Source organism: Humulus lupulus, chromosome 2, assembly GCF_963169125.1.
Source record: "Humulus lupulus chromosome 2, drHumLupu1.1, whole genome shotgun sequence".
NCBI classification, from domain to species: domain Eukaryota; kingdom Viridiplantae; phylum Streptophyta; class Magnoliopsida; order Rosales; family Cannabaceae; genus Humulus; species Humulus lupulus.
The window spans coordinates 290,838,245-290,856,164 of NC_084794.1; the positions used below are offsets into that span (position 1 = coordinate 290,838,245).

General features: G+C 32.6%; 2 protein-coding genes across 6 annotated transcripts; one reads left to right on the forward strand and one right to left on the reverse strand.

The window, feature by feature from the left end:
- Positions 1-820: 820 nt before the first annotated feature.
- On the forward strand, positions 821-5,171 carry LOC133819753 (inosine triphosphate pyrophosphatase). 5 transcript variants are annotated; one of them, XM_062253084.1, is made up of 8 exons: positions 821-1,023; positions 1,105-1,169; positions 1,278-1,341; positions 1,451-1,460; positions 2,671-2,702; positions 2,806-2,918; positions 4,039-4,115; positions 4,213-4,666. In XM_062253084.1, exons 1-8 carry the CDS (start codon positions 882-884, stop codon positions 4,331-4,333), a joined length of 624 nt encoding a protein of 207 aa, XP_062109068.1. In that variant the 5' UTR covers positions 821-881; the 3' UTR covers positions 4,334-4,666. The 5 variants fall into 5 exon arrangements, 2 of the variants coding, with proteins under 2 accessions (XP_062109068.1, XP_062109067.1); XR_009886448.1 differs by lacking the exons at positions 821-1,023; positions 1,105-1,169; positions 1,278-1,341; positions 1,451-1,460 and adding exons at positions 1,472-2,168; positions 4,828-4,851; positions 4,883-5,171 and having other exon boundaries at positions 4,213-4,388; XR_009886446.1 differs by lacking the exons at positions 821-1,023; positions 1,105-1,169; positions 1,278-1,341; positions 1,451-1,460 and adding exons at positions 1,472-2,168; positions 4,828-5,171 and having other exon boundaries at positions 4,213-4,388.
- A 3,687-nt stretch (positions 5,172-8,858) lies between these two features.
- LOC133819754 (probable pectate lyase 8) lies at positions 8,859-13,716 on the reverse strand. Its single transcript, XM_062253085.1, has 7 exons — positions 13,500-13,716; positions 13,086-13,139; positions 12,240-12,320; positions 10,308-10,950; positions 10,108-10,211; positions 9,876-10,014; positions 8,859-9,771 (listed from the first exon to the last, which is right to left on the reverse strand). The coding sequence occupies exons 1-7, from the start codon at positions 13,592-13,594 to the stop codon at positions 9,550-9,552; spliced, it is 1,338 nt and encodes a 445-aa protein (XP_062109069.1). The 5' UTR covers positions 13,595-13,716; the 3' UTR covers positions 8,859-9,549.
- Between the last annotated feature and the right edge of the window lie 4,204 nt (positions 13,717-17,920).

Sequence of the window (17,920 nt, forward strand, 5' to 3'; positions counted from 1 at the left end):
CTAGTACATGGACTTGCGCAAACCCACCCACAACTAGAGTCAACGGCGCTGTTGGGTCAAGAGAGAAAAACTGAAAAATCTCAAAGAAACCCATGGCGGCACGAAACCCTAGGAGACAATGTATGTAAAATACACTTACAACTATAATAAATTTACTTTAGAATATTTTCTCCAAGTATCTTGAACTTGTAATTGATGTTATATATCAATGGTATTTTATAGGGTTTATATATTTTTGAATCATGTGTTTTTTCTGATTACTTATTTGGACTCTGTGCTTTAAAAAATTCATTTTTGGACCCTATATCGAGTTTAGAGTTCTATTTGAACTATTTTACAAAACATAAGGTCCAAAAAATAATTTGTCACAACACAGGGTCCAAACAAGTAATGAGACAAAACACAACATGTAATATAAACTCTATTTTATATTTTGTTAAGAACAAAAAGACAACAAAATACTTTTTGATCACATTCTTCCTACAACTTTGTTGAATTTTATTATGTTTTTAATTTTAAAAATTAATAGAAAAAACGGTATCGAAACAAAATTTAAAAAAAATGTTATTTTTTTAAAAATAATTTGATTACCTAATAACCCTTATGTTATTACATTATTTGGATGAAAATTTAATGTAAAAGATATAAGACGTATATCTAATTACAATGAAACATTATTACAAAATTTACCATAAATTGATTTGTTTCAATAAAATAACATTTTAATCCATTAAACAAAAACATTATATTTATCAAAACGTGATCAAGTGTTGGCGAGAATTTAAATTATAACTATTTATTTATTTTTTACTTATTCTTAAGAAATTTTCTCTTCTTAAAAGAAAAACTGAGTAGCGAAAAAAAAAAAAAAGCCGGGATAAATGGCGGCGGCCGGCGGCGGATTGGGTGGTGGTTTGTTACTCTCACGGCCGGTGACCTTCGTCACGGGAAACGCCAAGAAGCTCGAAGAAGTTCGCGCCATTTTGGGCAACTCCATTCCCTTTAACTCTTTGAAGCTCGATCGTATGCCCTGCCCTAACTCTCCTCTCTATTCTTCTCACACTCCTTCTCTATCTGATCGGCTAAGCTTTTTCTTTTTTGCAGTACCCGAGTTGCAAGGCGAGCCTGAAGATATCTCCAAAGAAAAGGCTCGTTTGGCTGCCGTTCAGGTTCCATTCTCTCTCCCTCTCTCTCTCTCTCTATATATATATATATATAATATTTATATATAGTTGTGTACATATAGTGAGTTTTTGGTGGATTTATTGTTTTGAAAGGTGAATGGGCCAGTGCTGGTTGAAGATACTTGCCTCTGCTTCAATGCCCTTAAGGGTCTTCCTGGTATCTTTACTTTCTCCATCTCTGTTACAAGTTTTTTTTTTATTATTTGAATTTGTATTTGTTTATTTATGGGTATTTTGAATTAACCCTCGGATTCAAACTCATGCAGGGCCGTACATGTAAGTTACTTCACTCATTATCTTATACTCTCTCTTGAGTTGAGATTATTATGTGTTCATCCACAAGGTTTTGTTTTTCCCTTCAATTTGTTGTTACTTTCTCGAGAATGATTATTGAGTAGGGACTGATGGCATTCAAATGAAAAGTCTCCACTTGATTGGTTAAGTTATTATAGAAAACATGTCTATTGTTGAAGTTGCTTCCAATTTCTACTTGGTGATCATGGCATTTTTTATTTTGAGAAAAATAATCAATTGGGTATGATTTTTGTACCTCAGCTTTATCATAAAGAAAACTTATTTTTGGTTTTTATCAGTAAAATTTGCTGTCTGTTTGGTTTATAATATTTGTTCCCATATGGAGCTTAAATTGGACATTGTTAAGCTTGTGTTGAAGTCTATACTGGCTATTGAAGTGGGCATTTTCTCTTTAAAATTAAGCTCTGTATGGAATTTTATGGTATACTTATTATTAGTTCATATATTTTACCCGGCATTGTTTCTGCCTGATGACCACTTGTGTCTCCAATGCTCTATCATAATTGAGTTGGACTGTCTACAGAGTTTTTCGTTCTTTCCTGATATATGCTGTCCACTGGCAATGGGATCACAAGAATTGCAGCATGTGAGATGTAGGAAAATAGAAAATGTCATTTTTTGTTTCCGAAGTATCCCTCATCAACTTGTAGGACTTGTGGATTGTTTATGGTAAAACGATCTACTTTTTCCATGGACTTAATTTTTATTTCCATGGCAATACTTATCAGCACATACAGTTACTTTCAATTGTGTGCACACGCTAACTACTTTTGGTAGGTGTCAAACTATCAGTTGTAAATTCTTCTAATTGTGCAACAAATGATTAGAAAGCTGTGATTTCTTCTTTTAGTTCATGACCTTCATTTTTCATCTTTTACCGTTCAATGTTAAGATGTAACCGTGCTTGGACATGAATCAATTGCTTGAGTATGTAATGGAAAAGAAAGCATCAGTGTTAAAGAGCTTTTTGAGGTTGTACTTGTAATCATCATATATTGAGATATTTTTTCTATTCATTTGTTATAGACTATTTACAGATTTTTTTTTATACATGTATATATTTTTGGTTTTTAGCATTTATCTGACATTCTAATATTCTTTTAGTAGTGTAGTCTTGAGAGTCTTGGTTATGCAATGATGATTATTTAATGATGTGTTTCATGTTATGCAGCAAGTGGTTCTTGGAAAAGATAGGCCATGCAGGTTGAAGTTGCCTAGCCTTTCTCCTCTGTTTCTTCAGTCCTCCTTTTAATATTTTACTTGGGTTGAAAAATGTTAATGACATTTTTTGTATATCCCCTTCCAGGTCTCAACAATTTGTTGATGGCGTACGAGGATAAATCAGCTTATGCGTTATGTGTTTTTTCCCTTGCTCTTGGACCCAAAGCTGAACCCATTACATTTCTGGGTAAAACTCCGGTAGGTGGCTTACAATTCTTTTTTCTAATTGGAATAGTCATTGGCGAATTTTGTTAATTCTTCTGTCCCTTTTTCTTTTGAATGTTTCATACTGAAACCTTCGACATAGACAATTGATATCAACAACGTTCAGTTGTAAAAGGCCAGTTTATGTAATTTCTGGTTTACTAATTCATCCTTTTAGAGTAAAATATATAAACCACTTTTAGTTGCTCAAAATAAGATATGAAAAATATTAGAAAAAAAAATGAAAAGCATTTTCTTTTATTGTTATTTTCAGCTTAGTCTGGTTAGACAAAAAAAAAATCGAGTAACATTAGAAGAACATATTTTTTTTGCTACTTCTGTTAATGCTGGTCAACTTGCTCTATGCTCTCATAACTCTCCCTATGTTGAAGAGAAACTTTAGCACGAGTGGAAGAAAAATTCGTGTTATGTTTTTCAGTCTTTTGTTTTGTGTGAACTAAAAACAATAAAGATATCTTGAAAATGTTCATAATTTTCTCCTAGTCGAAACCATATTGTATTGTACAAAATTGGAAAACTTCTCTGAAAGTGACAGAATCAGAAGAGATGACATTCAAGATCGCTAGTTATCTGATGTCCCATATCCCAGCCAGTATACATGTTCATAAACACTATAAAATGTATGCATGCAATTCACCTATATGTGATGATTGACATGATTTTTCTTTTCAAGATACAATGTAGACTAGACAATCAGGACTGCCCCTTCTCTTATACCCCAGTTGTCTTTGCCTGATTCTGTATCCTTGATCTCAATTATGTCATTGTAGAAAGATGACTCTTGGTGCACAAGTCCTTAGTACATTTGAGTGTGATGATTTATCTAGCTTGTTATGTAATTATTCTTCCAAGCAAGAATGTTCTGCTACTAAATATGCTTTTTCATGATCATCTCACACACTCTCTTCTAGACACTTGACAATATTGGCTTCATTTATTTAAGTTATTCTGTCTCTCTTATAGTCATTGGATTTTATCTTTTGTATCTGCAAATATCTTGAATGATGAAAAAATGTCTGGTTTAGTAGATAGTTTACTACAGGATGCCTGACATTCTCATCAATAGCACTAATGTCCTATCTGATCATCTCAGGGTAAGATTGTTCCTCCGAGGGGACCAACTGATTTTGGATGGGATCCTATTTTCCAGCCTGATGGTTATGAGCAAACGTAGGTTTGCCCTCCTAATGAAATATTCTGTTTGACATGGTGGGTGGTCCAAAGTCAGTAAATCACGTTTGAATTTTGTGTTCTGTTTTTATTGTAGTTATGCTGAAATGCCAAAGGAAGAAAAAAACAAAATATCTCACCGTTCCAGGGCACTTGCACTGGTGAAGTCTCATTTTGCAGAAGCTGGTTACACATTTCATTCTGACACCACTATCTGAATGGTTTAACACCCTTATCTGCCTCAAAATAGTTGCAAGCTCTACCTCTCAAAAGGTAATGATATTTTTGAAATGCAAGAAGACAATTTAGTTAATCATCTACTTTTTTTCCTGCTCTGCTATACAAAATTTGGACAAAAGAAAAAGAATGTTTTTGTTTTCATACAGATGGTATTTCTTTTATCAATTAACTGGAGTCTTAGACACTAAATACTGCTGATCAAGGGTGATGATGAACCATCTTTACATGACTGAACATGGCCACCGAGCCATCAGTGTTTGACATCACATATTAACTAATAAAAGACAAGTTTAGATGGGTTTTGCAACTAAGCTCATTGTGTAGCTAAGGCCATGCATGGTTTATCTATATGTTGCTTTAAAACATTGCAACCTACATGAGATAGAGATATGCCTCGGAGATTTAGACAACTGGTAGTCCAAGAGCGAGAACCCTTTTAAATGTTATTTAATTTGGTCAAAGTTATCAACAGTGAGCTTGGAATGATATTAAGTTGGTTTGAAAGGGCATTGCCTCAAACTTCCAAGCTAAGAGTGTTGAGTGACCACTGAGTTGTCCATGTCCCCACAAGGACGGTGGGCTACTATGTTGTTGACTGAGTTTAGAGCTGCCGATTCTGGATATTCACTCACTGTTGGTGCAAATGGTATGCAACTCATGGCCGGGACAAGCAAACGTGTTGACAAATGCAATAGCTCATTTATTCCACAATTTCTACTTTACTAGTTTACTTTACAAGAAAGAAAAAAACAAATAAAGTGACTATAATGAGCTGTGAGGCATTGGGATGAAATATTAATGCTTCTTTATATCTAAGTTCAGTTCTCTTCAACAATACATATGTACCTGTCAATCAAAGAAAGAAAGAAAGAAAAAAAATGTTGCAGAGTAGGGAATACAACAAGATGTGTACTCTGCTCTTTGTGAAGAAGTTGATGCCAGGAAAGTTTACACACACACACACAGTAGTCATAGGCTGGCACACATGTTGTGTTGAAAATCAATCCCTAACATTATCCAACTATATCTTTAGCTTCAATGGCCAATATTCCAAGGAATAATTACAAGAAATTTTTTTTGTTGGGTTTAGGTGTAATGCTAAATAAATCTCTATTATTACAGATCATAATAATAACAATAAACATAGGGGGCCTTTTGAAATAGTGAATAAGTACAAATTTTATTTGGGTTTGACAAAATTGACATATAAACAATATTATTCCTGTTTCGAACTTGTATCCAAATAAATATAACCCAAAAAAAAAAATTAAATGGGTATCGATGAAAGGGGAAAACAGTCGGTATAGAAAATCTTATCTTCACCTTGAAGTTACTTCGTTGTGTTTGAGTAAGGGGTATTTTTGTCATTTTAGAAAAACAAAATGAATTTTAATTTTGACCAAGTTAAATAAAGAGGCAAATATAATTTCGATTTATAATCCATATTGGTCTATTTGGTGCATGGATTCGGGATTTTTCATTCTTCTATGTTTGGTCCTAGAATAAATAATCTATGCACCCAAATAGTATTATGTGTGAAATTATTTATTTCAACTAAAAGCACTCAAAAATGGTAAATCTCACATACTTATCCAAATGAACCTAAGTATATATTTTTTATTTTATCTAAATTAAAATCAATAAAAAATAAAGTAAAATATTTTATATAAAAGGATTTTAACTATATAAAAATCTAAGTTCATGCATCACTCGTAGTTAAATAAATAAATATATTTTTCGTCTGTTTTTTGTTACAACTTAATTAGTTATTATTGATCATTAATAAAAAGAAATATTTTATGCCAATTTTTTTTTTCTATTTAAGTGCAACAGTTGTATAAAATTAGGTATTTATGACGTGAATATCCCATTTATAAATTATAATATATATCCAGTCAAATAGAATACCAAAACATATTAAATTTATCTCAATCATACCCATTACATTCCAATCTAATCGAATCATGCATACCAAATAGTCCAAAGGTTAGTTATTTTTAATAACCAAAAATACATCAAACATTGTACTTAAACTAAGGGTATTTTTGTAATTAACCTTTGACTATACTGGCCTATCACATACTACCTAATACACCCCTATTAAATTAGTGTATTTCATATTATGTCAAACTAGTCTAATCGTGACATCTCATATTTAATATTTCATTCATAAAAAAATTGCCACTCATTCTTTCGGAACAAGTTAGTTTTAAATATGAGGTGTCACAATTAGATTTGTTTGACATAGTAAGTGAAACACTAATTTGACAAATGATCTTGATTCCAAGTAATATAGCGGCCCATAAGAGTGAGAAATGAAGTAACTTGTAAAAAAAATTAGCCAAATGATACTAGACAAGGATCTAATCTTTGAACCTAATCTCTCTTTTTTTGCTAGTTATAAGTAGTGAGAAATGAGTATCTGTATAAGCACGTAACAAACCCATAATATATGCATTCTTATTAAAAATTAGAACAGAGTACATTGGGTTGTTCGATTCGAGCTTCTTGAATAAAAAATTAAAATTAAACTTTTCTTTTTATTTAAAAAAAAAAAGGTGTCATCAGAAACCATTTAATAAAGGGTACTGACTTGTTGTGTTGTCTTGGGCCACCCCCTAGAGTTAGTTAGGTTGTTGTTGTGAGAAAACTATTAAATCTCTGAACCCAAACACATGAAATGAAGTGCACTTGAGATTGAGAAGTGCCTGTTTTGCAGCAATCAATTTTTTAAAAATTGAAACCCACCTACTAAATCAAACACTTAATTTTTTTTATATATATAATTTAAAATATAAAAGCAATAGTTAACAAATCAATGCACCGAATTCCTTTTTTTTTTTATTCATCATATGAAACTCTGTTGAACATAGAAGTAATTATCATTATTAAGACTCTACAGATAAACAATTAGTAGCCTCAAATCTTGTTGGTATTAGCTATTAATAGTATTGCCCTTTATTCATTAACACTATGAAACAAAATTTCATTCTTGATTAATGCTTGCTTATGCGTGTGATGTGAGCCATAGCTACATCTACATGCATTTATTTCTTACCAAAGGAAAATGAGAGAAGTAAATCTTATATTTTGACATTATTTGTGAAGTGTTGCTATTTGACAACTTAAGGTGTTCAACACCACATGAGGTGACACCCTATGGTTGTTTAGCGATATCTCATAATATTTATAAAATTCAAATGTATAGGACTCAATATTGAATTACGTCAATAGTAGTATGTTACATTCTTGTGGTGTTAGGCACCAATAATATCTCTTAGCAATTCTCTTATTTGTATGTGTATATTTATAGATAACGACTTTAAGTCATTAAATGAAAGTTAAGCAACTAATTAATGAAAATTTAACTCTAAATGGGGATAAAAATTGAGGCTAAAAAATAACATAACATAACATGGCCATACAAGCATGTGCAAGTTGGCCAAACAGAGATGGAAAGAATGGTCCCAATGAACACATGAAACTCCTCACATGGCATTCCCAAATGGGGTCCTTTCTCACGTGAATAAAAGAACAGTACTGATATGTTAATATGTTTTCTTCCCAACTTTTTCTTGATAGTTACTTAGAAAATGAGTTAAGATTCTTTTTAAGAGAAGGATATTGTTTTTGATTGTGTGTTATATGATATTAACAAGGTTGCTGTTGGGTATTAGATTAAGAAGACTACAATTGAGAATGAGATGTTATTTGATTGATGTTGTTCAATGTTGATGGTGGTGGTGGTGGTGGTGACATGTGAAAGAAGAGTGCATGACCATAATATTATTATTATCCAATTGGGGTTTTGGTGGCCATTCACTTCACATAAATGCCAACGAGGTGTTGGGAGGCAGAGACGTGAGCATCATTTAATTCTTGCTCAGATGATGCAGAGTTGAGTTGGTATGGCCCTCGCCCTCTGCTCTGCTATGCTCTTTAAAGGCTACAAACATTGCTATCTGTTCTGTTAGCCTTTTCGGCTACATTTGTATCTGCCATTGCTCACTTTTTCTTGCTCTATTTATTATGACCATTTTCCCCTCTTCTCTTTCTATGACAACTCAAATCAAGGAAGGGGGTATTATTGGCCCATTTGGGATAAATACAAGTAAGATTTTACTAACGATCTCATTAACCAAATCTTAATTGAGATTGTGCTGATATTATAAAGTTTAAAGACAAAACTCCATTAGTATACACAACTTTTGTTTTCTCTTTAATTTTTGCTTTGGTAAATAGTTATTAGTATAATGTATTGTTTGGTGGGGGTAATAAAGGTGTGATGATGTTGTTGGTGTTAGTGAGTTAATGAGTAATGACTCGATGTCATGTGCTTGAGTTGATGAAGTGTGCTTGAGTTGATGGCATAGGGACAAACATTGACAAATGAGGGTAATCATAAAAAAAGCTAAGCTATTCCACAACCAAAAAAAAAAGTTAAAAAAAATATTACTTTCATTGCCAAAGAAAAATAAAGTAAATAAAGGTAAAAATAAAAAATAAAAAAAGAGAGGCATCACTTGCTATTGCTATGCATCATTCTGTAACAAAGTCTTGTACGACTCAACTTTGACATTCATACTATTGCTTTGTATGACTGGACAATTTCAAAGCAAGACCAAAAAAAAAAAAAAGTAAAAATCACAAAATCATTCAAATCCTATAAACCGGAAAAGAAATAAAGATGGGTTTTGAATTTGGGGGGGAAAGGGACACACAGTTGGTTTGGACTTTAGAAGGAAGCTTAGGAAGAAAGAAAGAAAAAGATGAACAAAAGGAAGAACAAAGGGAACAACGCTTCCGCGCCTACTCCTAAAATGTGATTGTATTTTTTGGTTGAAGTAGGCCGAGGTTGGGCAGTAACAGATACACAAACTGGCAATACAATGGGATAATATGATAGTATTGACATGTGTTACATAATGTACACTTGTCAAAATATGCCAAACATTTAAGAATGGAGACAAAACAATGGGTGGGATATGGTAAATGCTTTCTTTTTTCTTTTGGTTTTTTTTTGGGGTGTTTAAAAGGTAAGAGATATGGATATGATATGGGGAAAGGGGTAAATGCTATATAATTGTAAAATTATAAGGGAAAGAAAAAAAAAAAAAGATCAAATGAAAAGAAGAAGAAAAAAATGCCCTTTTTCTTTTGGCCATTTAATAGAAGACTCAATACTCATATACTACTAGCATTGATGACCTCTGCGACAAGGAAGTGCACCAGCATTGGAAGTAATGGTTCCAACCATAGATGAGGACTTGGCTCCCAAGCTTGAGGCTCTAGCATAGCTATTCGCGGCTCCTGCGCCAGATGGGGTGAAGTAGGCACCATTCAATAGCAGATCTCCCTCTGACCTCCAATTCCAGTTTTTCCAGACACCAGCAGATGTCTCCACCCTCTTTGTCACCTGACCAGGGAAATTTAATTTATGTTAAAAAAACCTTGTTATTGTGAAGAAGCATATGTAAAAAGCTGATTGGTAAAATAGAATTGGAATTGTATTTATTATACCTCTTTTGCAAAACGGTTAGTTGGAGCAGCGTATCTGTTACCCTGGCTATTAATGGTGGGATCTGCACTTCCACCAATGGCATACATCTCCCAATGAGTGTAGTCATTGTTCACCACATGGAAATATCCGTGCCTACATCTGCCATTATTTGATGATTTGTTTTATTAGCAGAAGAACATTAAAACATTAATTACTCAGCTAAGATAAGATATAGGAGAGCCCTTTTAATACCTTGGCATTCTCTGGATAAGACCTTCTCCAAAATGGTTGTAGGCAATGGTAACTTGCATCAACTTGTCTTTTGTGTATGAATCACTATGTCCCAACAGCATAACCTGTTTTCCAATTCACACAAATGTCAATGTCGTACCCTCAAAAGATAAATGGACTGTTAAAGGAGATGAGAAATGTAGTGTGAATGATAAACGCACCTCATTGTGGTGGGTGAAGTGGTTGTTGGAAATGGTAATGGCAGTCGAGCCCATGACAGCATCGACGAGACCATCGGCACAGTTAGAAAGTGAATTGTGATCAACCCAAATGTGGCTTGATCCAAAAATTGAGACGGCATCACCATCAGAAATTGTTCGCCACCCAAAATGAGAGGGCGAGCTCCTAACCATGGCGTTGCCAGTGGGCTTGCAGTCATGGATGTGGAGACCATGAATAATGATGTTGGTGACAAATTGAACGGTGATGCAGGCTCCATTAGCAATGTGGACATTGACACCACGACCATCAATAGTTTTGAAGCTGTTCATGATGAGCTCCTGCTTTAACTGGATAACCATGTCTCTCTTGAATACAATCCACAGAGGCTCTTCCTGGATAACAGCATGACGAAGAGTTCCGGGCTTTGGGTTAACAGGGTCATCGTCCTTGGGATCAGTGACCACATAGAAGCGACCATCACGACCACCAATGGCGTTTTTACCAAAACCAATGCTACAGTCAGCTAAACGCTTGCGGTTCTTTTGCCAGTTGGGGTCACAGCGCCAGCAGTCATCAATTGGGTTCCCAGTTCCACATGAGAAGAATCCAAGCTTTCTCCTCTCAGTACTGTTGCGAATTTCCCTGTGAACCAAACCATAGTTTTATTTTTTGTCATCATTATTGTCGCACACAAATAAAAAGTTCAATTTCTTTTTTTCGACACCTTAATAAAAAAAAACTCAGAACATAATAGTGTCATTACAAAAAATGTCAACCAAGTATGTACATTTACTGTTACACTACAAATTTGTGGTAAGAGTGAATTTCGTAGTTGGTGAGGGTGTCGGTGGTGTACTGCTACCTCTTTCCTATTTTCTTTCATTAACCTTAGGCCAAACACAATAGGTGGCCTTTTCCAGGAAAACTACAATTAACTCTTTTTGTCCATTTGTGACAACAGAAATACAAAAAAAATGAATCCTTCCAAAGTAACGGATAGAATTCCGTTAAAGGACTAATTTTGACATACAGTTACATTTACCCTAAATCAATTACTTTTAACACTATGCAAGATATTCTATCAAAACCACAGGTCCTTGTACAGATCATTTACATGAGCACTTTACAAAATAGCAATGTCTCTTCCAATTAAAAAAATAATAATTTAATAACAAAAGAGGACTAAAGAAGGGTAGCGTCAACCAATTCTTTCTTTTTCCTTTGCATGTTACCAGCACATGAAAAAAAGACCAAATCATCTTTATTTGAAAAACCCTTTTCACCAAAATCATTCACACCCACTAAGAGCTCTGTTTAATGTCACAGTCATTCATTTGTCTGGGCACATAAAGATTCATATATACCAAATAAAGAACTAACAGAGCTTAAGAAAATGGTTCAGAAAAAGTGACAGTTAGAAAATTTATATCCCCTAAACATAGATTTATGCAAGTACTGACAAGTTATACAAGAGCAGAGGACCATCTATATCTAATAAAAGATTCTTCCCCCAACATTTTATCTCTTTGGAGAGAAAACCACAGGAAGCGTAATGATAAAAAAAGACAAGACCTATAATGGCCAAAACAAAACCAAAATATCATCAAAATACATGTAACCTCCCCAAAAGGTTTGACAAATATAGGATAGCAGGTGGGTTTTTCAGAATTGGGTCAGTTGAGGGAGTGGTTCACATTTTATTTATTCAAAGCATACATAATTCTTAAGAAGCTTAGTATGGGCTTGAATGAACTACCCCACCCACCATTAAAACCCCCATTAGTGATTGCAGTTGGATTCAGAGAATTAGTTCAAATTACAATAATTCTGCTATACTATACTAAAAAAACACGTACTATACATTGATTGATATCTATACATATATATATTATACACATAATTAAGGAGAGAATGTGAAGAAGATAACCCACATTTCAACCATGGAAGCAACTTCATCTGGGTTTTCCACTGCATGTTCATGATTGACAGCTTCCTCATCCTTACCAGAACCTCTGTCCCAAAACAAAATTAAAAAAAATACAACCGACAAATCAGTAAAATTCAAAACCCATTACTCGATTTTTTTTTTCATTATTACAAAATTTTATGGAGTAAAATAAAGCCATAATTAATCCTTCCACCATTTTTATTTATTTTTTAATAATACTATTTACTCGACCATTGTTGGGCTCAAAGGGAGTACGGAAATGAGCAAATGGAATGTGTACACGTGTCGGCTAGATAAAGAGAGTACGCAAACGAGTACTAAGTATAGCGAGGAGTGTCTGTGTGTACAGTGCTCGAGGCACCAAAAAGCAGTCACTGTCAGTAAAACCGTTAAAAAAAGCCGTTTCTAGAGGCGACTCGTCGTGGTAAAGGTGAAATGACGGAACTGCCCACCATGATTTTTCCTTTTTGTTCTGATAGTTTAGGGGTAGTTTGGGGAAATAAAGAAGGGTCGGTGGTTTTTTTTTTTTTGGGTGAGAGCTACGAGGTGGTTTATGAGTTACGAAGGCATTTGGAGGAATCCGAAGAAACAAAACATAACGGAATAAACGGTGTAGATCTGAAGATCCAGATCTAAACGGTTGGGATTCTCGTTTACGGTTTGGCAGAATCGGGAGGGAAATGTTTTTAAGACGGAATAATCTGACGGTCAACATTCTTACGAGGGAGAAAGATTTGACGGTCCAGATCGATTTTCGAAAAAGAAATGTAATAAATGAAGGAATTTAATTAATGCCGGTGAGTGTTTTCGGTTAGGTAGTGTGACAGACCTGGCAGCCATTGTTGAGTTACTCGAGCTCTGCAACTCCTCTGTTCCTTCATCTCTGAAACAAAAGAATAAGAAAAAAAAAATAATAAATAAGAAAATTGAAGTTAGTAATGTGAAACAATTTAAGAGCAGTAATGGAGTTGAGATAAGACAATTAAAGCAAGAGCGTGGGAGTTTCAGAGTTCGAAGAAAATCGCCATTAATGGCATCTCAGTGAATATAATAGGAAAGAAAACAAAACCAAAAAAAAATGCAGCTCCGATCAGCTCAACTCCATAACCGAATAACGAACACAAAAATGCAGCTCAACTCCACAACCAAAATAAAAAGACGAAAACTCAGAATTCAAAAGGGTTTATGAAATTCTCAGAAGAAGAGTCTCTGGTTTTTGATTTTCAGAGAAGGAGAAGTAAACCTCGAATCCATGCGAACTCTGGCCATTACTCCGGCGAAACAGAACATGAGAAGAACAGCAACCGAAACACAAACCCATCTCCGAGACACCGCCATTAACCTCTTCTTTCTCTCTCAACAGTACGAGTCTTTCTCTCTCTCTCTAGAGAAGAGTGTTGAAAAAAGAAAGAGAGAAAACACTAGTTAGTAGCAGTAGTAGTAGTAGTGCAGTCGTAGAATGAAGCTGCTCCCACAATACGGCAGTTTTTATAGACTTGTTTGTTTGTTTGTATCACGTTATTAAACTTAACGCCGTTTACAGTTATCCAACTTTTTCCTTCTTTATTAAAAATAACTCTTTTTTTTTTAATTTTTTTTTTTTTTACTCTGGTTAGGTTCACTTATAACCCAACAACCAAACAAACCCCTTCCTTCCACTACTAACTAACCTCTCCTCTCAACTGATATTTTAACCGTCTTCTTCTCTTCCCGTGCACGTGCATCGCTCGACCACTCATGTGCCTGTTCTTTTTTTTTTTACTGTTTTACTGTGGGACCCACATTAACACCCTTATCTTGCCACGTAGGCGTGACCGTTATGGAGGTGAGACCATTGTTTTCCGCTGATTTTGCGTCAAGCAATGAAAAATAAAAATAAAAATGAAGAAAAAAATAAAAAATAATTTTAATTTTTAATTTTTAATTTTTAATTTATTTTTAATAATAAGGTGGGAAAGGGAATGACATTCCCAGGCGCCAATCACGGCTTAAGGCATTGACTGCTCCCTTGAACAAATTTCAACCATTGAGCTTCAAGGAAACTTTTGTTTCCAGCCTGTTTTAATGATATAAATATAAATAATTATTTTTTAAAATTAATAAATAAAAATAATTAAGGGCTTGTTCGGTTGGATTGGAATGGAATGGCAGCTTGAATTGAAAGTGCTTTTTCATTGGTTCCCAGCTTTAAAACTTATGTGTGACTAAGAACAATGTTACATTTCAATCATGTGGGTAGGGAAGTAGGACCCTATATATACATTATATATTATCTAATATAAGTAATCAAGTTTCACATGGATTTATTTTTATTCAAAGTTTCAATTTAATTTTCTTAAATACATCTTTTATTACCAATTTTTATATAGGAAAATATGAGTTTGACTAGTTTTTGTATTTTGTTAAATGACAAATTAGTTTCTGTGTTTTACAAAATTAATCAATGTAATTTCTTATACCAAATTTCGGTAAAAAAAATTCAAATATAATATTTCATTCTTAGCTCATTGACCACTTTCTTTGCTTCTCTGAACCCATCGCATCACTAACGACCCGAGAATTTATATTATAATTGAAAATATTTTGACTAAAATCGGGTCTAGGGTATTATTTTTGATCTATTTTGTAAAACATAGGGTCCGAATTGTCATTTAACAAAATACATGGACCGGTCGCGTATTAAAAAAAAACAAAAGGCCAAAATAGTATATTCATTTTTTTATATATGTTTTCTGATAATATAATGTAAGATGTAATTAATTTTTGTAAGTCTCTCCAACTATACTCTTTAATTAAATTTATTCTAAAAAAAAGAAATACTTAGTATTAATTTATATGGAGTTGATGATAATATTTGTGTACCTAAAATTATTTTTCAGGTAGAGTCCACAGAGACATGTGAGCCCTGAGAATGTATATTGTTAAAGTTAGTTGAAGAGTCCATAAGTTGGACTACTCTACTCATGTATTCAAACACAAAATAAACTTGAATTGAAACTAAACATATATGGCACATGTGATGTGAGTGAGTACGAACACATTTTGTGATTTTAGTACATGTGATGAGATTGACATGAGATGATTCTTCTATATCTTTCATTTTGGTCGTGAGAATTTTTCAGAAGAATAAAAAGCTTCACAAGATTAATGTTAATGGCAAAGACTAATATACAATATTACTATATGATTGGACATCTTAGACCATCTCCAATGGATGGTGTATAATTTATGTTAAATTTGACTAAAAATATGTGTCAATAATATATTTGATCTACTTTTTACTATGGGTGCACTTGAGTCGGTTTTTTGAGTTTCGGGTGCATCGAGTTCGAGTTTTGCGTGTTTCAAGTGGGAAAATATGATACCGAACTCGCTCCGAAATTTTTAATTTTGGGGTGATTTCGGATTTCGAGTATTGGGTACTCCAATACACAATGTGCAAACTAGCTAAAAAAAAATCAATATAACTATTAATGTTTAATAAAAATATACAAAACAATAAATTTTTTTCATTAAAAGATAAATTAAAAATTAAAAAATTAATAATTTGTATTAATGAGTGGTAAAAGAGTAATTAAAAATGTGATATTTATTGTGGGTCAAATTTGGCTCATGTTATATTTTGTGTCAAATTTGACACAACTTTTAGCATGTGTCAAATTTGACATATTTTATACTACTATTAGAGATGGACTATAAAATAGTTACACACCATTTTTATAGCACTCTATTAGAGATGCTCTTATAGAGCGTCCAGCACCAAAATTACATCGATAACAATTTCTCGCATCAACCATTCTTGGGTATCCTTAGCAATATTTTTTTTAGTATAGTAGAAATCGTCTTAGATGTGTGTAATTTGTTGAAAAAGCTAACACATCACACGGTTGATTACTCTATGCATTATTAGTCTTTGAGAATTTGCATACAAAGATGTAAAGAAAACACATTTAGGATTCACATGAATTGCAAGAGATGATTGCGTATTGGTTTGGATCCCAACATGTGTATCCTACTCTTTCCCTTTTTTTAGTCACTCTTTGGACAAAATCATTTTTGGTTTGCCAAGTTTCTAAGTAATAAAGGATTGAATTTTCTGTTTTTTTTATTATTAATTTAATTTAATTTTATAATATTTAAGTAAAGAAATTCAAATAAAATATGAATTGGGGCATAATTATTTGGTTATTTGGACATCTAGCTAGATTTAGTATAAAAAGATACTCCATCTTTGTTTTTTTTTTCAATTAAAACAAAATATTAGGACAGGAAAATTCAGTTTTGACCAATGCTTCACATGTTGGCATAAACCCCTTATTTCGGGTCATAATGATTTTATTCTTTTTTTTTTTTAAAACAAAAAACAAGAGTAATTTTTTCAATTATTCTTATTTTTTATTATAAAGTGACAAGATTATTTCAATCAATAATGATATGTGCATTCAAAATATTCTCAAAAAATTGGGACAATCACATTGATGTGACAGTTTAGCCTAATCAATCACATTTATTAGAATTTGGACTTACTGTTTTAAAAAACAGTCACACGTCATTGTGTTTAATGTTTGAGTGCATATTTTTAGTGCACATATCTTTATTATGTGTCAATGGGTTAGACAGCTTATATAGTGTTAGTTGCAATCATGTGCCTCTTAGCAACAATATTGTAGCTTTATTCACTAGCTCATTTTATTTTATTTTGGATATTTGACAATTTCAATCCCCCAAATATAATATATATATATATATATTATAATTTGATCCCTAAAATAGTCCCCAAATTTCTAGGCGCCTAATAAGACAGTTTTGTTAACCTAGTTAAAAAAATTTGAGATTTTTTTCTAGGTTAGATTAATTAAAGCTTGAATGTTCTATACTTTTATAAAATTTTAGAAAAATATTTTTTGCTATTCTTTCCACTCATAATTTTTTTTTTACTAAAATCAAAATTTCAAAGATATAGCATGTTTTAATCTAAAAAAAGGCAAACTCATCAATATTTGTGGATATACTTATTTAGTTTTCAATCTAGATTGTGTTACTCATTAATGGCTTGGTTAGCTTTCATTTAAGTAATATATATGTAATTTATTGTTAAGATCTATATTAGCTTTTTTTATTGAGTTTTGCCAACTTATATCTAATTCATATTAACCATTATTAAGATACCTTTTAACAATTTTTTCGTCGAACACTTCTAGTCATAAACGGACCTACATGGAAAGAATTTAATAATAATAATAATATATATTTACTATTTAATCTATTTTAAGTAAATTTTTGCATTTACTCTCCCATTTTAATGTAAATTTTGTCCTTATGTCATATTTTTTGTAAATTTTTACATTTATGTCCTTTTAAATATATTTTTTTAACTTTCATCCCGCATATACAAAATTTCAAACTTGGTTTTGGCTGATAAAACTTCGAGAAAAAAAAACTCTATTAATGGAAAAAGCCAACTTAATTTGCAATGACATCGACCTCATATGTAAAAATTAAGTAGTGTATCAATTTTAAGTGACCATCTCTCATTTCTAACTATATTTTGAAATTTTTTCTTTTTATTCTTGTTATATTATTTTTTTCTGCTCAAACACTCACAACACAGTGTATTTTTTAAGTGGTATTATGAGAAATGTGATTATAAAAATAAATAATATT